Below are 20,173 nucleotides of genomic sequence, written 5' to 3' on the forward strand. Positions count from 1 at the left end.
GGCCATATGTCCAAACTAAATTCTCTTTAGATTTGTATATTTCTTATTTTTGTTTTATAAGTATTTTTCTCTCCTTGACTGATTCTCTGTGCTGCTAAAAGACACATATACAACATGTAGAATCTTTCCATTTAGAAGAAAGGGCTCAGTCTTAGTGCTGTGGTTTTTGACAAGAGATCTCATGTCATGACATGTGCATTATTGATGTAGAAGCAAGCCATCTTTGTAGGGTGCTAATAAGGAGTACTTTGACTTTCGCAGGCACCAGCAGCATTTGGGCTGGTTTCCTTCCTCATGCATGCTGGCCTGGAGCGGAATCGAATCAGAAAGCACTTGCTGGTCTTTGCACTAGCAGCACCAGTTATGTCCATGGTGACATTCTTAGGACTAAGTAAGGTAAGTCTGAGCACCCCTTTTTTTCTAGACATGTGTCAGATCTGTCAGAACTTAGGATCTCTTATGTTAGATTTTCCAGCTAAATTACTTTCTCAAACTGAAGACCTGCTCAAGGTAAATGTCTTAATTCCAAGTCAGTCCTTCAACATTTCCTTGTTCCTCTTGGTTCTAATAGTATTTACACAAATGCACACACAGTCACAACCATCTACATGATATTGGGGTAGGCACATAAAGCACCTATGGCAGTCTTTCAGATTAGGGAGTGAACAAAGATGGCTGTTTTCTGCTAAGACTCAGATTCTTCTCTTTCCAGAAGTCATATCAACAAATATTAAATATCTAGCTCTTTGTCACTCAGCATAGTTTAAGATCTGAAGTGACATTTGTCATTTGTCACCCCACAAGCACAAGTACCCTTTCTCCTCCAAGCTGAACCGTTCTGTCCCTTGTGATTGTGTCTACCTGGGCTGTACTTCTTAACAACAACCCATCTCACTTTGCCTAAATGTCAGTGGTCAAGCTTTAGGAGGAAAATCTTAGAACCAGAGTTAGCACTGGTTTGAAGGAACTGGTTTCCCCCATCTCCTCCCTAAAGCTCATAGATTCATTATCCTGTAGTGTAGTAAAAAACTTGTATTAAAAGGAATATATAACAAATGAGATAATGAAGCAATGGTTAAGCTTGTTAGTGAAGGGTTTGTTGGTGTTGATTGCTAACAAACAAGTTATTGTTAACCCCTTTCCATTCACCTGAAGAGCATATGTGAGTAATATAGAGTTCCCTTGGAATTATGACTTTGATATTTCATTGAACAGTGTATGTCTTAGAACTTTTTCCAGGAAGGTAGTAATAATTTTGGAGGCATGGAATTACATACTGCATTTGTGGAAAGTTCTTAAAATTTGAATTAATTTAATTAGTCCACAGATTTTCCTTTTTTAAGTAGAAAAGATAGAATTTGACTGTATTAATATTCTAAGCTTAGTGGGGGTGGCTATTATATCTTGATTATCACTGTATCTCAAGTACTTGGCCTACAGCCTAGTGTGTAGAGAATACTTTTTAAGTAGTAGTAGAATGAATGAATTGATTTCTGAAGTTGAATCATTAACTTGTTAATTCCATCCAAAGAATGTAGGTATGGGGAATAGCTCTAGTGGTAGAGCATCTGCCTGGTAAAGTTGAGGGTAAATTTCAAATGCTCTCACCACAAAGAAAAAGTATTGAGGTAATAGATATATTAGTTTGATTTAATTTCTCCATATTCTACTTCTGTAAATCATAACATCACTTTGTGCCCATAATATATGTGTGTGTGTGTGTGATTTAAAATATTTTTTACTTTTATTAGCATGCATTAATATAGTACAAGGTGGATTTATTGTGATAAATTCCATAGATATGCATTATTCTTTGTTATTGTTCATGGAGCTTGAACTCAGGGCCTGGTCATTGTCCCTGAGCTTTTTCGCTCAAGGCTAGCACTTGACTACTTTGAGCCCACAGCACCACTTCCTGCACTATTTGAACAAGTTTATACTCTCAGTTATATTTTCTTTACTCTTTCTCACCTTCCCACAATTTAAAATAAAATTTTAAAGAGCACTTGAGAGCCAGGCATGGTGGTTCACACCTGTAATCCTAATTAGTTGGGAGGCTGAAAATAGGAGGATTGTGGTTTGAGGCCAGCCTGGACAGAAAAGTTCCTGGGACTCCTTCTCAACCAATAGCTGGGTGCAGTGTCACATGCTTGTCATGAAAACAGGATTATGGTTCCAGGCTGGTCTGGGCAGAAAAGTATGTAAAAGATTCCATCTGAGTGAAGCTGGATTTGGCTGCACACAGCTGTGATCCTAGCAACTATGAAAAGCCTAAAATAGACCAAATGTGGCTCAGGCACACACCTGGATGGTAAATTAGATTATTCTGAAAGAAAACCAGTGAAAAAGGGGCTAGAGGCATGGTTCAGCCTTAGAGTGCCTGCCTAGTAAGCACAGGGCTCTGAATTTCATATCCCAGTACCAGCAACCAAACAAAATCAAGTAATTATGTGCAACACTGATGTTCCTAAACTCCCTGTAAATGACTTAGATCTACTCGTATGTCAAGATGTACTCCAAGGGCTGGGGATATAGCCTAGTGGCAAGAGTGCCTGCCTCGGATACACGAGGCCCTAGGTTCGATTCCCCAGCACCACATAAACAGAAAACGGCCAGAAGCGGCGCTGTGGCTCAGGTGGCGGAGTGCTAGCCTTGAGCGGGAAGAAGCCAGGGACAGTGCTCAGGCCCTGAGTCCAAGGCCCAGGACTGGCCAAAAAAAAAAAAAGATGTACTCCAAGATGTACACACCAGATGTCAGGTGTGAATGTTTAGTTTGGGACTTAGCCTGAATTTTACTTGACTAAATTTTTCCTTTCTCTTTTATCTCATAGAGCAGTAAAGAAGCTCTTTCAGAGGTCAACGCTACTGGAGTAGCCATGCTTTTCTCTGCTGGGACATTTCTTTATGTTGCCACAGTACATGTCCTACCTGAGGTGGGCGGAATAGGGCACAGCCACAAGGCTGACAGCACTGGAGGGAGAGGCCTCAGCCGCCTGGAGGTGGCAGCCCTGGTTCTGGGTTGTCTCATCCCACTCATCCTGTCAATAGGACACCAGCATTAAATGTTCAGGTTCCAGCCTCAGTCCATGGTCGCTTGCCATCCAGTGAGAACAGCCAGCCTGTGACAGCTGCTCACTTCCTCAGTGTCTTGTCTCACCTTGCCCATCTCCACCTGTGTTCCCAGAGTCCGGAGGGAGGTGAGAGTCAACCCCAGAGTAATGGAGAAGCTTGTAGAATAGGAACAACACGTTGTGATTAGGTAGAGACTTGTGTTGTCTTTTAAAGGGTCTTTGGCATATTGAGTATTGATGTTTCTCTTAACCCTATTCTCAGGGAAGATGGAATTTAGTTTTAAGGAAAAGTGGAGAACTTCATACTCAAAAGGAAATAGTAATTATGAAAATCCAGTGTTCTGCAATTAAGCTAAATGTCTTTTCTCCTTAGAGGCTCTGCCATTTTACCCCCATTGATATTTAAAACAGTCCTCACCCTGGAAGACTGGTGCTTTAGCATCTATGCCACATGCCTTGATAGAAGGCCACAGCACCATTCTCTTAGATGCTGAAGGTGATTGCAGTTAACTTGAAATTAGAGAAGGAACATCAGAGCAAGACACAGTGAAAGTTGAACTTCTCTAAAAGAAGGTAGCTGGTGAAAGGACATGTCTAGAGAATCTTCACCACCTCCTTTGCATATGCCTCCCTGAATATAGCCTGCTATTGTTTCCAGTGGTGCAGCCATGGTGGGACTGGTATTTAAAGAGATGACTAGTGTTTTATAGCATCTCTTTCAAGTTTCCTTGGCAGAATACCTGCCTCTAACCCATTTTTAAAGGACCCAAGTTCTTGTAGGTTCAGGCTAGGCTTTCCTTTAATTATAGTCCTATTACAAAATATCTTTGGAAATTAAGGGATACTCAATTTTAAGTGAATTTGGGTAGTTATTGACAATGTTTTAATGACCTTTCTAAAAGCAAGACTATCAAAATCTGTGTTGTTCTTTTTTCTTCTTTTAAGTATTTCTTTTAGCAGGTCGACAGTCCCTCTGGCAAGGCACTTGTCCAGCGTGGGAAGCATTGTGTCTGCTCACATAAGCAAGCACCTGTAGCATGAAGAGAGTCTAGCTGTATCATAAGTGAGAAGTGTCTGCCCGTTGGCTTAAAGCTTACTGAAATCATGTGTCTTGTGTCTTTATATTTCCCATGCTTTTCTCCTAACTTTCTTCTCTAGCTCCTTCTCCCCATATTTGCTGCTTACTGCTGGTGGTGATGTCAGTACTGTGTGAGACAAATTCTCATCAGGACACCCACTCTGAACTGTGGTGATGAAGATAATAGGGTCTCTTTCCTTTAGTCCCTTTAAATAAGTTAACTTTTGTGTCCACCACAGCCTTTTTTAGCTGTTGACATATCACCTCCTCATGTGTGAGTTCACACAGTCACTAATAATACTCTGGGTAATTTAAACAGCTGAGACAGCAGAAGTGTTTAACAAACTAAGGTAATATATCCATGTTTGCCAAAATCTGTAAAAATCCTGTGTTGTCGAATTAAGTGTATAATACTGTATTAATTTATTTTAATTTTTTGTACCATTTGCAAACACATTACATTAAGAGGGAACTAAGACTAGTTTCTTCAGGACAGTGGATTTAGTCATTGGTACAAACATTTTTTGTGACACATAAGCCAGCATGCCTGTGTTTTCTTCTTTCCTATTTCATCACTGGGTCTGCAGCTGTGGTGTTGCACTTGTGCGCCCTCTGCTGGCTCCAGTGAAGGAAGTAGCATAAACAGAATACGGTTTTTGTATAGTGGCCGGCAACCATTGCATCCAACAATAAAGCCAAGAGAAAGTCGGAGTGACTCTCCTAATTCATGGTAACAGTGGTCCTTCTAAAGTATGGTTGCCTTGATTCTTTCTAGAAACATACTTGTCAAGTACATAGCAGGTTTTTTGTGTCTGGTTCAGTTTGGATAGAAGTAATTTCTATTACATAGTTGTGTGCGATGATAAGAAATTTGTTCTGCTGGCCAAAGCGTCTCTCAGCAGTGCCTTGCCATCACACATAAAAAGTTTGGCCAGAATATCTTGCTAGACAGGGCCATAAGCTCTGGCAAGGACTGAACATCATACTTCCAAATTTGCCTTCCCCTCTGGACCTCAATATTAACAGGCTCTCAGAAGCTGTGGGCTTTCCCAGATCCTAAAGCTGCTGCCTTGGGAGCTACTCTTATTTCCCCTGGCCAGCAGGCAGAAATAGCCATATGAATCTTATAGGGCTCAATGCATCTTCAGGAAGCAGGGAACCACACAGTGTGGCAGAGGCCCCCTTCACTCGAGGAAGAGTTTGGTCAAGTGGCGGGCTGTGTCTCCCAGAAAGGCCATCTCAATGTTCACTTGTTACCATATTTTAGTACTGTTTTCTTCTTTCCTGTTTAAAACTGCCTCCTTAGATGTGGATGCCTTAATGCTCAAATGTATCTGAAAACACTAGCAAATTTAGTTGATGTCATGATTATAAATGATATTATTGGCAACCAAAGAGATGCAGTTAATTATGAAAAACATGGCCCATCCTTCCTTATAACCAAAGTCAATCTGAATTGCAATTTTGAGTCCTTTTCCTTATTAAGGCTAGACTTTCTTCAGGTTCCAAGTATTCTTTTAGTGGCAAATTAAGTTGAAATCACTTCTACCCATTTCCCTCATTTGTTCTCCACATAGTTGCTTGTCAGTTCCCACATCATCAGAGTGATGTTGCAGGTTTGATTCTGGGGTTTTCTTGGCAGTGGTTCTGCAGTGCAATCTGGAGAGTTTACCTACAGAGGCTGTATATTCTTCCCAGCCCCCTTCACCTTCTTAGTTTCTAGTCCAAAACAGCCTGTTCTGGTAGTTTGAATCTCTAGAGAAAAGGAAGAGTGTGGCGGTTTTGAGGTGTCACTCCTTCCAGAAAGGGGACAATGTAATTGTGGTTTTTACCAGTTTACTTCTAAATGTAAATGTCACTGCCTAGTTGGTTGTTGTTTTTTTTTTTTTGAAGATTTGAATTAGCAAGACACACAGGCATCTGAGTGTGTGCAGCTCCTGACCTATGTGTTGGCTAGGTACTGGCCCTGGAAACTGTCAACAGCAGAAGCCCCCAAAGGATAAAAGATATAAGAATAATGACTACAACTGTCCCTAGCTGCTGCAGTGTGGAGTAAGAACCCTCCATGGTTGTTCTATAGGAGACCTTTTACATCTAGAAATTTCTACTCAGTAGAGAAGGGTCCACCTTGCCCAAAGAGTGACATTATAAAGATGTTATGAAATTAAAACCAGTGATGAAACCTTTTTGTACCTGAGATATCTCAGTTTACCTCAGGACACCCGAAGGAGGTGTGTGACTTACGGAAAAGGACTAGCCAGCTGTTCAGGAGTCCTAGGTATATATGCTCAGTCAAACACAGCTGCTTAACACAAAGACTAGCTTTGCCCTTTTCTGGTAGTGTTTTCTGGCAAGCTGGGAGTCTCGTGGGATAACACTGTACTTCCCCCTGGTTCTGTGGCCTAAACAATGATCTTAAGTGTCTCTTTTTCTGGATACTTTGTACACATGAAATCATTCCATGGATGGCTGCCTTATAATTTTGTCTTTACCACTTTAATTGTGAATGGTTTAAAATTTTCTGATTTGTTTTCTGATAATAAATTTTTATTAGTGCATAACTTATATGAGTGTCTTTACTTTAATCTGTTGGGTTTTTTTAAATTAAATTATCAAGGTGTGGTGTACAGAGGGGTTACAGTTACATAATAAGGTAGTGAGTACATTTCTTGTCATGTTTGTTACACCCTCCCTCATTTTTTCCTTCCCTAGTTCAGATAAGCATATATACAATATCCAGTGTACCAAAACCATATATAGTGACCCCAGGGGTTATGCCATAGGTGCTATTGTTTGCTTGATGACCAGACTTGACTCACGTGAAGGAGAAGAAACTACTTACTATTTGCATGTCCATTAGGGAAGGGAGGAGCAGGAGCAAGAATGGAGGGAAAATTGGGGGACTTGTCAAATGGGAGATGTCCAAAAGACACCAATCTTGTGATTTTTTTTTGTTTTTGCTTTGCAAAAGAAATTAAATTTCTTAGTAGCAAGTAACCCCACTTCTAGAAAAGAATAGCAGGCAACAGGTGCCAACACTCATGGGTGCATTTTTAAGAGTAGAGTTGTTCTGTGAACATACAATATAGATGCTGGAAATAGCTGACTCTGGATTAGAGATTGTTTAAATTTTTAATTTGTTATTATAAAGGTAGTGTACAAAAGGGTTACAGTTAGATAAGTCAGGTTAAAAAGAATACATTTCTTTTTGGGCAATGTTGCCCCTTCCCTCTGGATTTAGAAATTTAAATGGAAATACAACTTGGGAATTTTCTGAAGGGGGTTAGAGGTATGGCTCATTTGGTAGAGTGCTAACCAATGAATAAAAGCATCAGATACTGAGTTCAAGTCCCAGTCTTGGGCCAAAAAAGAAAACTAAGACTGATTTTTCAAAATTACTAGGAAATATTAATTGTACAAAATAATTGATTTTATTGTGACATGTGTGTATATAATGTTCTTAAATCCTATTATGAGAAGGTGGTAGGGGATATGTTACACATTATTGGCCTCTCTCCTGTTGATCTCTTTCCTCTTCTCAAATAGTTTACCTTTGATTTCCATGTCTTTTTAAAATCTTGATTGCACATATGAGAGCAAAGGCTGAGTCTGGCTTATTTTGTGTAACATGATCTCCAGCCCTTGAGGGGCCCATGATCAAACAGAGGAGTAAGCACAGAGAAAACCTCCAATCCAGGCACACAGACAATCTAGATGTGTAGAATTAAATGAGCAAAGGTCCACTGGAACCAAGAGAAAGGTGTCTTTTCGCCTCCACTGGGTGCTACACCCGTGGAATCTAGGATGGGAGCTGAGTGATAGAATTAGGGTAGGAGAGGGAGGCAGGTTCCATGGAAGACACTTGACGTTGCCCTGGGACTGAGTGGAGAGTCCAGATCTTCCCCTATTTCTGTTTTGTGTTCTTGTAAGGAAGCTTAGGCTTGGCCCAGGAACCAGGATGACATTGGTGCCAGGACATCTCAAAGAAGCTAGAATAGCCGTGTTCCAGATCCTTCCATTGCTCCTAACCTTAAAATAATTGGAAAGAGCATGGCCAGCCTTCCTGCCTAAAAATGAGGTCAAGACAGAGGGGGCAGAGAGCTGAGAAAGTGGCACTGTGGGAAGAACCATCTCATCTGCCTGGCTTGCTGGAAACTTTTATGACCAGATCATGATGTGACTCTGAGGAGACCCTTGTCAGAATTTTCTGCCAGGGAATGTTGCTGTCTATCCATGGCTCTAGTGTTTTGAATGAGCCTTGTGTCTGCCTCACTGTAGCACAGAGTCCAGTCACACAGTGTTCACACAGTTCTTCCTCCTGGACTGCTGAGGTGAAGCTGCTTCGTAATACCTGTTTTACTGTCAGAAGCCATTTCTGACCCCAAAGGTGAGGTGGGAGTTATATAAAGCAAGCAAAGTAAGCAGTCTCTGGTTCTACAGGAACTCTGAGCCTTAGGTGTGCTGACAATTGAGACTAACTGACTGTGGGAGGAGGACTGAGAGGGGTCTAGCATCCTTCCCACTGCTACTCTACCTAGTATGTGTGCAGCTATGAGGGTCTGGGCTTAAAATTTAAACCAAGACATCCTGTCACTTTTCCCTCATTCTACAAGTCCTCTGAGCCTATCATATTCTTGGAAGCAACTAGCTGAGTGACCTTAAGCAAACAACTTTTTTGTTTTTCTCCTCTGGGAAAGTAAACAATATACATACCTCCTGGCTTAGTTCAAAATTACATGCAACAGGTGAGTACTAAGCTGTACACTGAAGATTTCAGCTGCCCACCTGTAAAGACCCCGAGTTTTCATACCAGCTAGTCTCCCTTGGTTGCCCATAAGATTAGACAGCTTTGATCCACTTGGTATGAGGCCCTGGATTGGCCCTCTGTTTTGTCTGCTTTAGAAGTCTTAGTATTGGATATTCCCTCCCACCAGCTGGGCAGAAAATAATGGAAGCAGAAAAGCTCCCACAGCTGACCTGATAGCATCTGGGCTGTTAGTTGAGGGTTACAGAAGCAGTGAGGTATTTAGTGGTTGATGGAACATGTGTTCTTTGCCTCCCTCAGTCTTCCCACCCAGCTTTAGCCACAAAGGTCTATCTACATGTTCCAGGTGCAGACAGAATGAGCAAAGATTAGCTTCTCTGCCATTGAAGAAACCTGGGATCCATTTATCCCATCAAATGATCTTTGGGCCCACCCTACCCTCCTCTCTTCCCCAGATCACAAGTTTGTCTGCCTAAGTGGCCTGATTGAACAGAAAAGGAATGAATTTACTGAAAGGATATCAGGAGGGCCAGAGAGTTCTGAGGCGAAGCTTCAGACAGGTTGTTCTGCTGCGGAACAATCTTAAGGGGGAAGCTCAGTGCCACAGAACACTGGCCACTGTGTACTGCAAGGCCTGCCTCCCTGTGCCTGCACTGCACCCAGCTTTCTAGTCAGCACACACACTAGTCGCTTTTAACACTTCTTACACTGTATTAATTTTAATTGAATGCCTAAAGGAATTTGCCACATATGTCACCATCTCCTAATGTCTGACCTGCTGGTTCCTCCCTGCAAGCTTTTGAGCTCTTGACCCTCTAGACCATTTCTCATTTCGGCAGAGTAGCCAGTACTGGAGTTTGAATTCAAGATGTCAAGCTTGTTCCTCTGGTACTCTAGCACTTGAGCCATACCTCCAGCTAAGTTTTTGCTTTTTTTGGAGATGGAGGCTCAAGTACTTTAATGGGCTAGTTTGAACCACAATTTTTTTTGGATCTCAGCCCCCTTAGTGCCTAAGATTAGAAGTATGAGCCACCCATTCCACCCTGTATGTCTTTGTACAGCTAGGAGCTGGATAAACTAAAAACCTTGCATTAGAAAGAAGTCTGTGATCCAGGGCTGGGGATATGGCCTAGTGGCAAGAGCGCTTGCCTCGTATACATGAAGCCCTGGGTTCGATTCCCCAGCACCACATATACAGAAAATGGCCAGAAGTGGCGCTGTGGCTCAAGTGGCAGAGTGCTAGCCTTGAGCAAAAAGAAGCCAGGGACAGTGCTCAGACCCTGAGTCCAAGGCCCGGGACTGGCAAAAAAAAAAAAAAAAAAAAAGTCTGTGATCTGAACTTGCCTGCCCGAGGCACAGGGACAGAACTTTTTGCAGATGACAATTGCAAGGAAGCAGCATGCACAGGTGCTTTTCCCGGGAAGGTGACAGAAGTTTCTGGGGTGAAATATTCCAGTTTGCTTTGGATGGTGGTGACCTGCTGTATGCTTCCATTAAATAAATACTTTATATGTAGTTTTGGAGCTGGGGGTGTGACTCATAGGGATTGCCTAGGATACATAAGGCCCTTAGTTCAATCACTAGTATGGATAGAAAAAAATGTGTGTTTTGTGCCATTACATAGAGCACCATCCACGGTTTTCACTTGGGGCAAGTTAATAACATCTGTGTGTAACCTGATTTGAATCTCAGGCTAATCATGCACAAACTTCTGTTCCAATCTGACTTCTTTACATCACGTGAGGAATCAGAGATCCTGAGTGGGGAAAGCGTTTCCTACGGGCACAGGTGGAACCCTGACTGCCCAGAGAGGGCCTGGAAGGAAGCGCCTGAGCCTGGAGGAGCAGAAGTGGAGCACGCACCCCCCGGGGAGCACCTGCTTGGCGCGCTGGTAAATCACTGACTGAGATTGTCACTGAATGCCTTAGGCACGGCCTGCCAAGTCCAGTAATCGGATCCCCGCAAGGCTGAGGTGGAACCCACCTGCGGGGCGGGGCGGCCAGCCTGGATGGAGCCTGGTCCTGGGACGGGCACCCGTGCAAAGTCTTATTCGACTACCCTCCTGCCAAGAGGTTGGTGCCCTCCGCTTTGCGGGAGAGAAAAGCCAAGGCTCCCACCGCTTACAGAGGGAACTGCCCGAAGACTGGGCTGGAATCCCAGGTCCAGGGCACCGCGTCCTTGCTCCTTCGTCCCCCTCATCCAGAGACCACAGGTACCTGCAAAGCCACTGCGGCTCGTCACGGAGCCGACGGGACCCCGGGTTCCCCGTGGGCGCTGCTCGGGGAGGGCTGTGCGCCGGGCCTGGGGGTGGGGAGGCGCTAAGGCCAAATCCCGGTGCGGCTGCGGGCCCGGACCTTCCGGACGCGCTCTGGCCCGCGCCCGCCCTGATTGGCGCGCACCTGTCACTCGCAGCCAATCGGGGCCACCAGAACTGGGGCTGTCCCGGGGAGGGGGAGATGCGGCGGGCTCCCGGCTGAGCTGCCCTCCCCGCGGAGTTCCCGCCCGGCCCGGAGCCTTCCCCAGCTCCGTCCCGGCCGGCCGCCTGCCGCGCGCCCCGCACCCCTCGGCGGCGCGCTCCGGGCTCGGCGCGCCTCCATGCAGTTGCTCCCGGCCCGCTCACTCGGCCTCGCCACTCGCTCGGACGCGCCCCGTCGGTGCCCCGCGTCGACTCCGGCCGTCCTTCCGGTCGCCGGCAGTCCCGCTGAGACATGATGTTCACGTCCAAATCCAACTCGGTGTCACCGTCGCCATCCCTCGAGCAGGCCGACTCGGACGCACTGGACATCAGCACCAAAGTGCAGCTTTACGGGGTGCTGTGGAAGCGGCCCTTCGGGAGGCCGTCGGCCAAATGGTCCCGGCGGTGAGTTCGTCCCTCTGCTCCCAGATGACCTCCGGGGAGGGAGCCCGGCTCCGGGTCCTCCCACCACCCTCCTCCGGCCGGTGCCTTCCCCCCTGGTGACCTCCGGGGAGGGAGCCCGGCTCAGGGGTCCTCCCCCCCCCCCCCACTCCTGCCAGTGCCTTCCTCTGTGGCCTTGGTCTCGCCCCATTTCACCCTGGAAGACGGGGGAGGGGGGAAGAGGAGGGGGAGCTTTGCCAGGGACTCCCTCCCCCTGAGGCCTTGGGCCTGGGAGTAATTATCTGTGGAATGAGCTGAGCCTCGAGTGGGGACGCTGGATGTGGACTGCAGACATCACACTGTCGTGGGTCAAGTTTCACCGGATTGTGGTCCCCAAAGTCCCACTTCCAGCCAGAAATGCCTTCCTGGGACCCCCACAGTCAGTTCCATCTCTTCACCCAGGCATAGAGGAACGAACTCAAAAGTGGGGCGCCAGTGTCTCCCTTCCATCTGCCTCAACCTCTACGTAGAAATCTACGTCAGTGGCTCAAGCCACTGACCCCTCTGGAAGGCTCAATCCAGCAGAGGGAGGAGGGCCAGGAAGTGTAGGTGGGAAGGTGTTGGCAATCTTTCTAAACTGTCTCTTGAGATATATGGAGTCCAGTGCTTGGGGTGGAGGATCTGGAAAGGATCCATGATGCTGGAGTCCGGGAGGGGGTGGATTGGTTTTATCCAAAGGGTGGTAGTTTGGAAGAGGACCAGAGCCGTCTCCACCCACCGCCCCCCATCTGATCCCTTCAGATGTGAATAGCTGCTTTTCACTTCCAAAGGAGCCTGGGAGGTACTAGGATGAGGAGGAGTTCATAGGACCGACCGGAAGCTCCCAAAGCGGGCTGCAGGTGCAGAGCTCAAGCCAGCTTCAGATCTAACATTTGCTGCTGAGCATTCAGATGCTGTCCTGTCTGTTCCCCAGAGAGCTCGCCCCCTCTAGGAAAGTAAGGATGCATCCTCATGCTTCCCCATCCCACACCATGAGTCTGCCCTGAGCAGACGGACCTCCATTGTTCGCAGCAGATCACATGCTTGTGGTAGTGGCTGGGATGTTCGATTTTGATGAATAATTAAATCTTTCTATAAGAGTACAGAACAAATGGAGCTGTGAATACCATTTTGCAGTTTTACACAGCTGGTATTAGGTGCTTACTTTTATTACTTATGTAGATTTCTCTCTGGGGTTTAATGGGATACAGGTCCCTTATCTCTGGTGCTTTAACTGCAGGTGTGGAACAGCATGAAGGGGGGGTGGAGGTGGCTCTGGGGCTTGGCTGCCTGAGCTGCAGCCCCTGAAGGCCAGTGGAAGGCTGTCTCTGCCAGGGCACTGGGGGTGGGGGAGTGGGGAGGAGACTGCTGCCTGGAGACTCAGGCACCATTAGCAGGGTAGCACTACTCCTCATCTACCTCAGCTGTTCCAGGAAGCCAGCTCTCTTCTCCATCAGGTCTGGCTACTGTCCCAAAGTATTCCTCTGGGTTCTGTCATCAGAATTTTTCTTGCCAGACACTTTCACCTGGTTGTATCAAGTAAATGCCTGAGACACCCCCTTCCGCAGAGCATGTTCCCTGACCCCCTAAATACTGCACGTGCAGTGGACTCTTGCACCCACAGTTGTTTTGGAGACTGAGATGTGTCAGGAGGAAAATCCTCTCAGCTAGAACGTACAATGATGAAGCCAAGGACAGCCTGGGAAATCAGCAGTGGACTTGGGGCACCCAGAGAATCTCCATCTGCAGTCTCCACAGCCACTCTAAACCCAATCAGTCAAAGTCAGAATGCTGCACATGCTTAGCAGACACAGCTCCAAGTCAAGTCCTCCAACCCCTTATGAAGAAAATTGCCATCTTGGTTCCCTTTCTTCCTCTGAAACTGCCACTATACACAGACTCCCTCTCCTGGCAAGAATGAACATCTCACCTGCCCATCTAAGCCTGCTTATGCTCCCCACTTTGGTAACACACACACACACACACACACACACACACACACACACACACACACACACACACACACTTCCAGTGAGTAACTGCTGGCTAGAGGGTCTAGGCTGGGGGAGGTGGGAGGCATGATGCTCAGCCCAGCCCCCACCTGCTCCCCAGGAGGGCCTCATGGATCGCAGTTTCCCATATATGATGTAGTCTTTGGACATCAGCTAATTAGCAGCCACAGGAAAGCATTGGGACAAGGCAGCCCAGGCCACAACAGAGGTTTACCATTAGAGCAATCGATGCCCTGGTGGGCAGCTGAGGGGACGGGGCCTAGAAATTTCTGTGTGCATAAATAACCAGTGGGCAGGATGGAACTGGATTCAGCCAGCTAAGCTCTATGAAACCTCTTCCTCTCAAGATCTGTTTTAGTATTGTGGCCTCTACTCCCGCCCCTCCCCCCCCCCCCCCACTGTCTAAGCAGTCCTGCCAGTCTGGGATGAGAAGATGTCCTTGAGCTCAATTACCAGCTTATTTTTCCATGGGTCACAAAAAGGGAAGGGAAAAGAAGCATTAGTTAAGAGGGAGGGAAGGATCTAGGAGGGGCATCTAGAGGGTACAAGGAATGACTCTGTCTTCCTCTTGGTCCAACAGCAGTGAAGATACCTGGGCAGCTCAATAAGGGGGCAAGAGGGAGAGTGCCAACCTCAGTGCCAACACTGGGGTAGGTTGAGGCCACAGGTTGGCTAGCTGGTTCCTGGGTTTAATGCTTTTTTTTTTTTTCAGCACTCTGTCCCTTCTCCCAAATCCCCAAGGAGAGCTCAGCCAATTTCTTTCTGTGACAGAGACATCTACACTCCTTGTCCCTTTTTTCCATTGGTGCAAGGTAGCCAGTGGGGCCAGCCCGGCCTGGCCTAGCAGCCTCCCTGCTGTGAACCACCCCTACTGCAAGGACTGGGATTCATACTGTCCCTTAGGTCTCGAGGGTTCCATGGGACGATGTCCACATGTTCCAGATCTCAGGCAGCAACCTGCACAGATGTGGAAAGATTATCTGTACTGATGGTCGTCATCATACCAAGGACATAGGCTCCAGTTGTATTTTTGTCTTTGGCTCTGAGGCTTGCTTCTCAAAGGTCAGACTGTAATAACGGACTTGCCATTATTACAGAGAGGAATATTACAGAGGTGCTGAGGGGAACAAGGTAATCTGGTCAGCTCCATGGCACCAGGCTTAGCCTCATTCTGTGACACAGATGTTTGCCCTCACAGCTGGCTGTGTGAGGCATCCTATAACCACAGCTGTAGTGTTTCTACTATGGAGGGATCCTGAACTCCCTCTCCAAATCTATAGATGTTCTTTGAACTTCTACCATATTGGCAGCATGGTGGGGGCTGAGAGACAGGGATTCTTCTGTGAATGTGTATGGGAGACTGGGGGAAGAAGTACTGGCAGGAAGTTATCTCAGCATTGAAGAAGGGGCAGGAATTGTGGGGAGTCAATATACCCACCCCCTAGAAAACAAGTGGCCAATTTATTTTACTCCGAAGGTTTCATGGTGTTTTCACCCTCTGGCTTTATCTTCTCCTTGTCCTGGAGCTATCATTTCCCCTCAACTAATGGCTAGAAAACTTGGAGTATAGAGGCAGGGAGAAGGTGCCTTGCTGGCCCTCCAGATTCCTGTCTCTTGGTCTAGGGAGAGGTACATAATCTATGGACATCCCCCTCCCCCCACACACAGCTAGGAAGTGAAGTGTATTAACCTAGGTTCCATTGAGGTGACAGGCTGGATCTGTTAAAGCCAAGAGAGTTATGTGAACGAGCCTCTCTTCAGTCCCCCACCCCCTCCCTTAGGGGCTGTTGATGCCCTGCTTGAAAATGAGTTCTTCCTGCATGGGGCTAGACCTCACACTCACAGGCAATTTAGTTTCTGTGTATCTGGGACTTGCACACAAGGAAGTAATTTCTTCAGATAGCAGCCATGGGAGGGTGGAGAGTAAATCTAGGCTGAAGCAGAAGCTCTAAGTTTCAGTTCTGGTTCTGCCAGTGCCTAGGTGCCTAGTCCAGCCTGTGGAATCTCCCCTCAGGGACCACAGGGTCTCATCTGGGGATGGGGTGAATCAAACTGGCTTGTGTTTGTATGTGTGCCGGTCTTGGGGCTTGAACTCAACTCCTAGGCACTGTCCCTAAGCTTCTTGTTCAAGGATAGTATCCTACTACATGAGCCACAGCTATACTTCCAGGTTTTTGGTAGTTAATTGGAGATAAGAGTCTCACAAGCTTTCCTGCCTGGGCTGGTTTTGAACCATGATCCTCAGATCTCAGTCTCCTGAGTAGATAGGATTACAGGCATGAGCCACTAGTGTCCAGCTCTTGTTGCTAACTTGACAATCAAATCCCTTACAAGTATGAATCCTGCTGATCTCCAGGAGGCTGACTCAGGTTTCCTCCTTCGTGAATTGCAGTACTGTCTGATGTAGTAGCTCCTTGCTGCACAACCAGAAGAGGGCTCACCTTATGCCTCAGTCTGCCCTTCCTCCCCCTAGCTATCCCTCCCTTACCTTTTGCACAAGGTCTTCATGGGTCAAATGGACTTTGCTGAGAGGAAGGTGTGGCATAGAGCAACATCTAGAGCACAGAAGTTCACATACCCACAAACTGAGTCTTAGGGCCCCATTTTCTCAGACTTCCTCTGCTGGCCACTCTCACTTGACCCTATAGGACTCAGACTCTTACATGTTTCGGGGTCCTCTTAACCTCTGCCTTTACCACACTTCCTCCCCATTGCCCTCAAGGATTTCCTCAACTTCCAATTTCTAGCACCCTAGCTACATAGAGGCTGAGACCAAGAAGATAGTAGTTTGAGGCCAGCTCAAAAAAACAATTGCAAGACCTTCATCAATAGCTAGGTATGGTGGTGTACAGCTGTCATTCTAGCTGCTATGAGAAGTATGAAATAGGGGGGCTGGGGATATGGCCTAGTGGCAAGAGTGCTTGCCTCATATACATGAGGCCCTGGGTTCAATTTCCCAGCACCACATATACAGAAAACGGCCAGAAGTGGCGCTGTGGCTCAAGTGGCAGAGTGCCAGCCTTGAGCAAAAAGAAGCCAGGGACAGTGCTCAGGCCCTGAGTCCAAGGCCCAGGACTGGCCAAAAAAAAAAAAAAAAAAAAAAAAAAAAGTATGAAATAGGCTTGCAGTCCAGGCATAGACTCAGGGGAAAGGGCCCTATCTAAAAAATAACAAAAAAGAAAGAAAGAAAGAAAGAAGTCTGGGTAGTGGAACAGTGTTAGAGTTGCATGCCTAGAAAATGTGAGCCCCTTGGAGAGGGAGGGAGGGGGGGAGGGAGGGAGGGAGCTCTTGGGTTGCCCTAATTCATATCAGATTGCTTCTATGTCATCTCATCACTCAAGCTAGAAGCTACCTTAGCATCACAGTCAGCTCAACCTATCCTTATCTAGTTATTTAATGAGATTGTTGATTTTACCTCCTAATTGGTCACTTGGCCTGGCTGTGAATCCCTTTATACCCCCTTCTTAATGTTTAAAACTGTAACTTCACCTCCAAGTATAACTAGTTTAAAGGCCTCCGACAGCACAGAAGTCCTGCTCTGTACCCTGGTCTCTGACTGTCATCTATGCCTTCCTCCTCTTCTCCATCACCTTCCCTGGCTCACTGGCTGCCCCTTTTACACTTAGCTGCATGTAATCCCAGACATAACTTTGATAACCTTGTACATTTCTGCATATGTGCCCTTCTCTCGGTCTGTAATACACGTCTTCCTCTTCTACTTCTGGCCAAATTCCTGAGCTACTCCTGTTTATTCTTTAAAACTCTACTTAGTTGTGACTTAGAAGTCACAACCCCCTAAATCATTCATTCCCACCTCCAGTCTTCCTGTAGCTCATACAAACTATGTTGTTGTGCATGATGGCGCTTTACAATGCTAAGATATAACAACATAGATTTTTTAATGTGGTCGTATGCTAATTTGGTGCTTTGCAGTGCTGTGATATAGCTTCCTGCTGTGTTACCTGTGCTTTATAAGTCTTCTAGCACCCCTGTTTCTGAGCTGTGTAATCTGGGGCATATTACTTCTCTGTGCTTCAGTTTCCTCTTCTACTTAATGAATGAAGACACATAATGCTATTACTACAATAGTGCCCAACACAAAATCAGAGCTGGAAATGAGCTACTTAAAAATGTATTGCTAGCTACATATTCTCATGCATTCATTGGTAAGTTCCTTGAGGACAGGGCACCACCACAGCTTAGAACTCAGCACAGTACCTGTCTGTTCCAGGTGACTCCTTAAAGCTCTCCAGCCTGAGCTGACCAGCTCTCCAGAGACAGAAGGGACAGGAGCACCAGGCCACACAGAGCACAAGCAGTTCAGAATGTCGGCTTTGTCAGGAGAGAGCGCTGAGCGCCAAGGATGCCCCTGTTCCATTGCCTCATTTCTCTGTGTTTGAGTTTCTTCACCAGTGAGGTAGAAAATAGAGAAATAAAATCCTTCCATCGGGCTGGGAATATGGCCTAGTGGCAAGAGTGCTTGCCTCGTATACATGAAGCCCTGGGTTCGATTCCCCAGCACCACATATATAGAAAATGGCCAGAAGTGGCGCTGTGGCTCAAGTGGTAGAGTGCTAGCCTTGAACAAAAAGAAGCCAGGGACAGTGCTCAGGCCCTGAGTTCAAGCCCAGGACTGGCAAAAAACAAAACAAAACAAATAAAATCCTTCTATCTCTTAGAGTGTTTAAATAAGAAAATGTCAGTTAAACACTTAACAAAGTGAATATCTTGCTGCCTTCTAAATGTCTTGCCCTCTAGAGGTAAAAATACAATTCTTTAAGACCAGAGAAGCTGTGTGCTGGTGGCTCAAGCCTGTAATCTTATCTACTCAGGAGGCTGAGATCTGAAGATCAAGGTCTGAAAGCCAGCCTGTGTGGACAAATCTAAAAGACTCTTTGTTTTTTTTTTGGCTGGTCCTGGGCCTTGAACTCAGGGCCTGAGCACTGTCCCTGGCTTCCTTTTTTTGCTCAAGGCTAGCACTCTGCCACTTGAGCCACAGCGCCACTTCTGGCCATTTTCTGTATATGTGGTGATGGGGAATCGAACCCAGGGCCTCATGTATACAAGGCAAGCTCTCTTGCCACTAGGCCATATCCCCAAGCCCCCTAAAAGACTCTTATTTCCAATTAACAAGCAAAAAAAAAAAAAAGCCAGAAATGGACATGTGGCTCAAGTGCTAGAGTGCCAGCTTGAGCAAAAAGCCAAGTAAGAGCTTCGGGCCTTGAGCTCAAGCTCCAGAATGAGCCAAAAAACAAAAAAAAAACAAAACTCAATATATGCAGAGTTCAGGCTGGGAATGTGGCTTAGTGGTTGAGTGCTTGTCTAGCATGCATGAAGCCTTGGGTTCCATTCCTCAGTACCACATAAACAGAAAAAGCCAGAAGTGGCGCTGTGACTCAAGTGGTAGAGTGCTCGCCTTGAGTATAAAGAAGCTCCGAACAGTGCTCAAGCCCTGAGTTCAAGCTCCAGGACGGACGGACACACACACACACACACGCACACACGCACACACACACATATAGATATAGATATGCAGAGCTCTCAGTAAAGGAACCCATACATGAGAATGATGTGCCAGCCCTTGCATACCCAGCCCAACCCCACAAAGCCTGGAAGGAGGTGGATCCCAGCTTTCAGCAGAATGAGAGGACTTTGCGAGGGGTTGAGCTTGAGAACTGGCCCTTTCTCTGTGCAGGGCACAAGGGCTCTGGACCCCCAGCTGCTGAGCAGAGGCTGATAATCATGGCAGTGTCTACCACTGAGGCAGGTTGATAAGCAAAGCTCGCCAAATGAACCAGTGGTGACTGATTGACATCGCTGCCTGCTAGGAGGCCGTCCTCTTCCCCCAGGTCTCCTCTTCCTCACCCCCACGCAGTTGCAGCTTGGCCAGATGTGGCACCTGTGTGGGGGCCCTTTGCAGTCCCTGCAGCTGTGGCAGCCCCAGGGCCTGCTGACGTCAAGCTAGCAAGGGGCAAAGGCTGCCAAGGACATCCATCATCCCTTACCTGTCCCTGTGCTGTACTTCAGAAGGAAGAGAGTGACATCAAGGGACACAGCCTGTGTGCACAGCAAATGCTGAGGATGTGACACACCAGTCTGGTGCTGGATGGCAGTAGCTCTTAGCAGATTTGCCTGCTCTTGTTCCCCAACACTCCAGATTGCAATACAGCAGCCAGGACACACCTTTGCAGTGTAAGGCCGATCAGGTCCCTCCTGATGGAAGCCCTCAGAGGAAAAAGCAGCCTCCACAACGTAGGGTTGTGACTATCAGTATGTTCATCCTCTGCTCATATCGGCCCACCTAAGCACCTGCCTGGTAGGATGCTTGGAGTGTTGACACCTTGAGTGTTAAATGCACTGGCAGAGGTAAGT

General features: G+C 46.7%; 2 protein-coding genes across 5 annotated transcripts in view; both read left to right on the forward strand.

The window, feature by feature from the left end:
- Positions 1-6,714, forward strand: part of Slc39a9 (solute carrier family 39 member 9) — a 46,710-nt gene extending 39,996 nt beyond the window's left edge. For 3 of the 4 annotated variants that reach the window (XM_048362861.1, XM_048362860.1, XM_048362858.1), the window contains exons 6-7: positions 262-396; positions 2,832-6,714. In XM_048362861.1, the coding sequence (XP_048218818.1) occupies positions 262-396; positions 2,832-3,062 (366 nt within the window). In that variant the 3' untranslated portion in view covers positions 3,063-6,714. The remainder of the gene's footprint in view (positions 1-261; positions 397-2,831) is intronic. The other variant, XR_007213246.1, reaches the window with a different exon arrangement.
- A 4,777-nt stretch (positions 6,715-11,491) lies between these two features.
- Plekhd1 (pleckstrin homology and coiled-coil domain containing D1) overlaps positions 11,492-20,173 on the forward strand; it is a 29,350-nt gene continuing 20,668 nt past the window's right edge. Inside the window, exon 1 of the mRNA XM_048362857.1 lies at positions 11,492-11,774. Coding sequence (XP_048218814.1) covers positions 11,623-11,774 — 152 coding nt within the window. The 5' untranslated portion in view covers positions 11,492-11,622. The remainder of the gene's footprint in view (positions 11,775-20,173) is intronic.

This window comes from Perognathus longimembris, chromosome 14, assembly GCF_023159225.1.
Source record: "Perognathus longimembris pacificus isolate PPM17 chromosome 14, ASM2315922v1, whole genome shotgun sequence".
Classification (NCBI taxonomy): domain Eukaryota; kingdom Metazoa; phylum Chordata; class Mammalia; order Rodentia; family Heteromyidae; genus Perognathus; species Perognathus longimembris.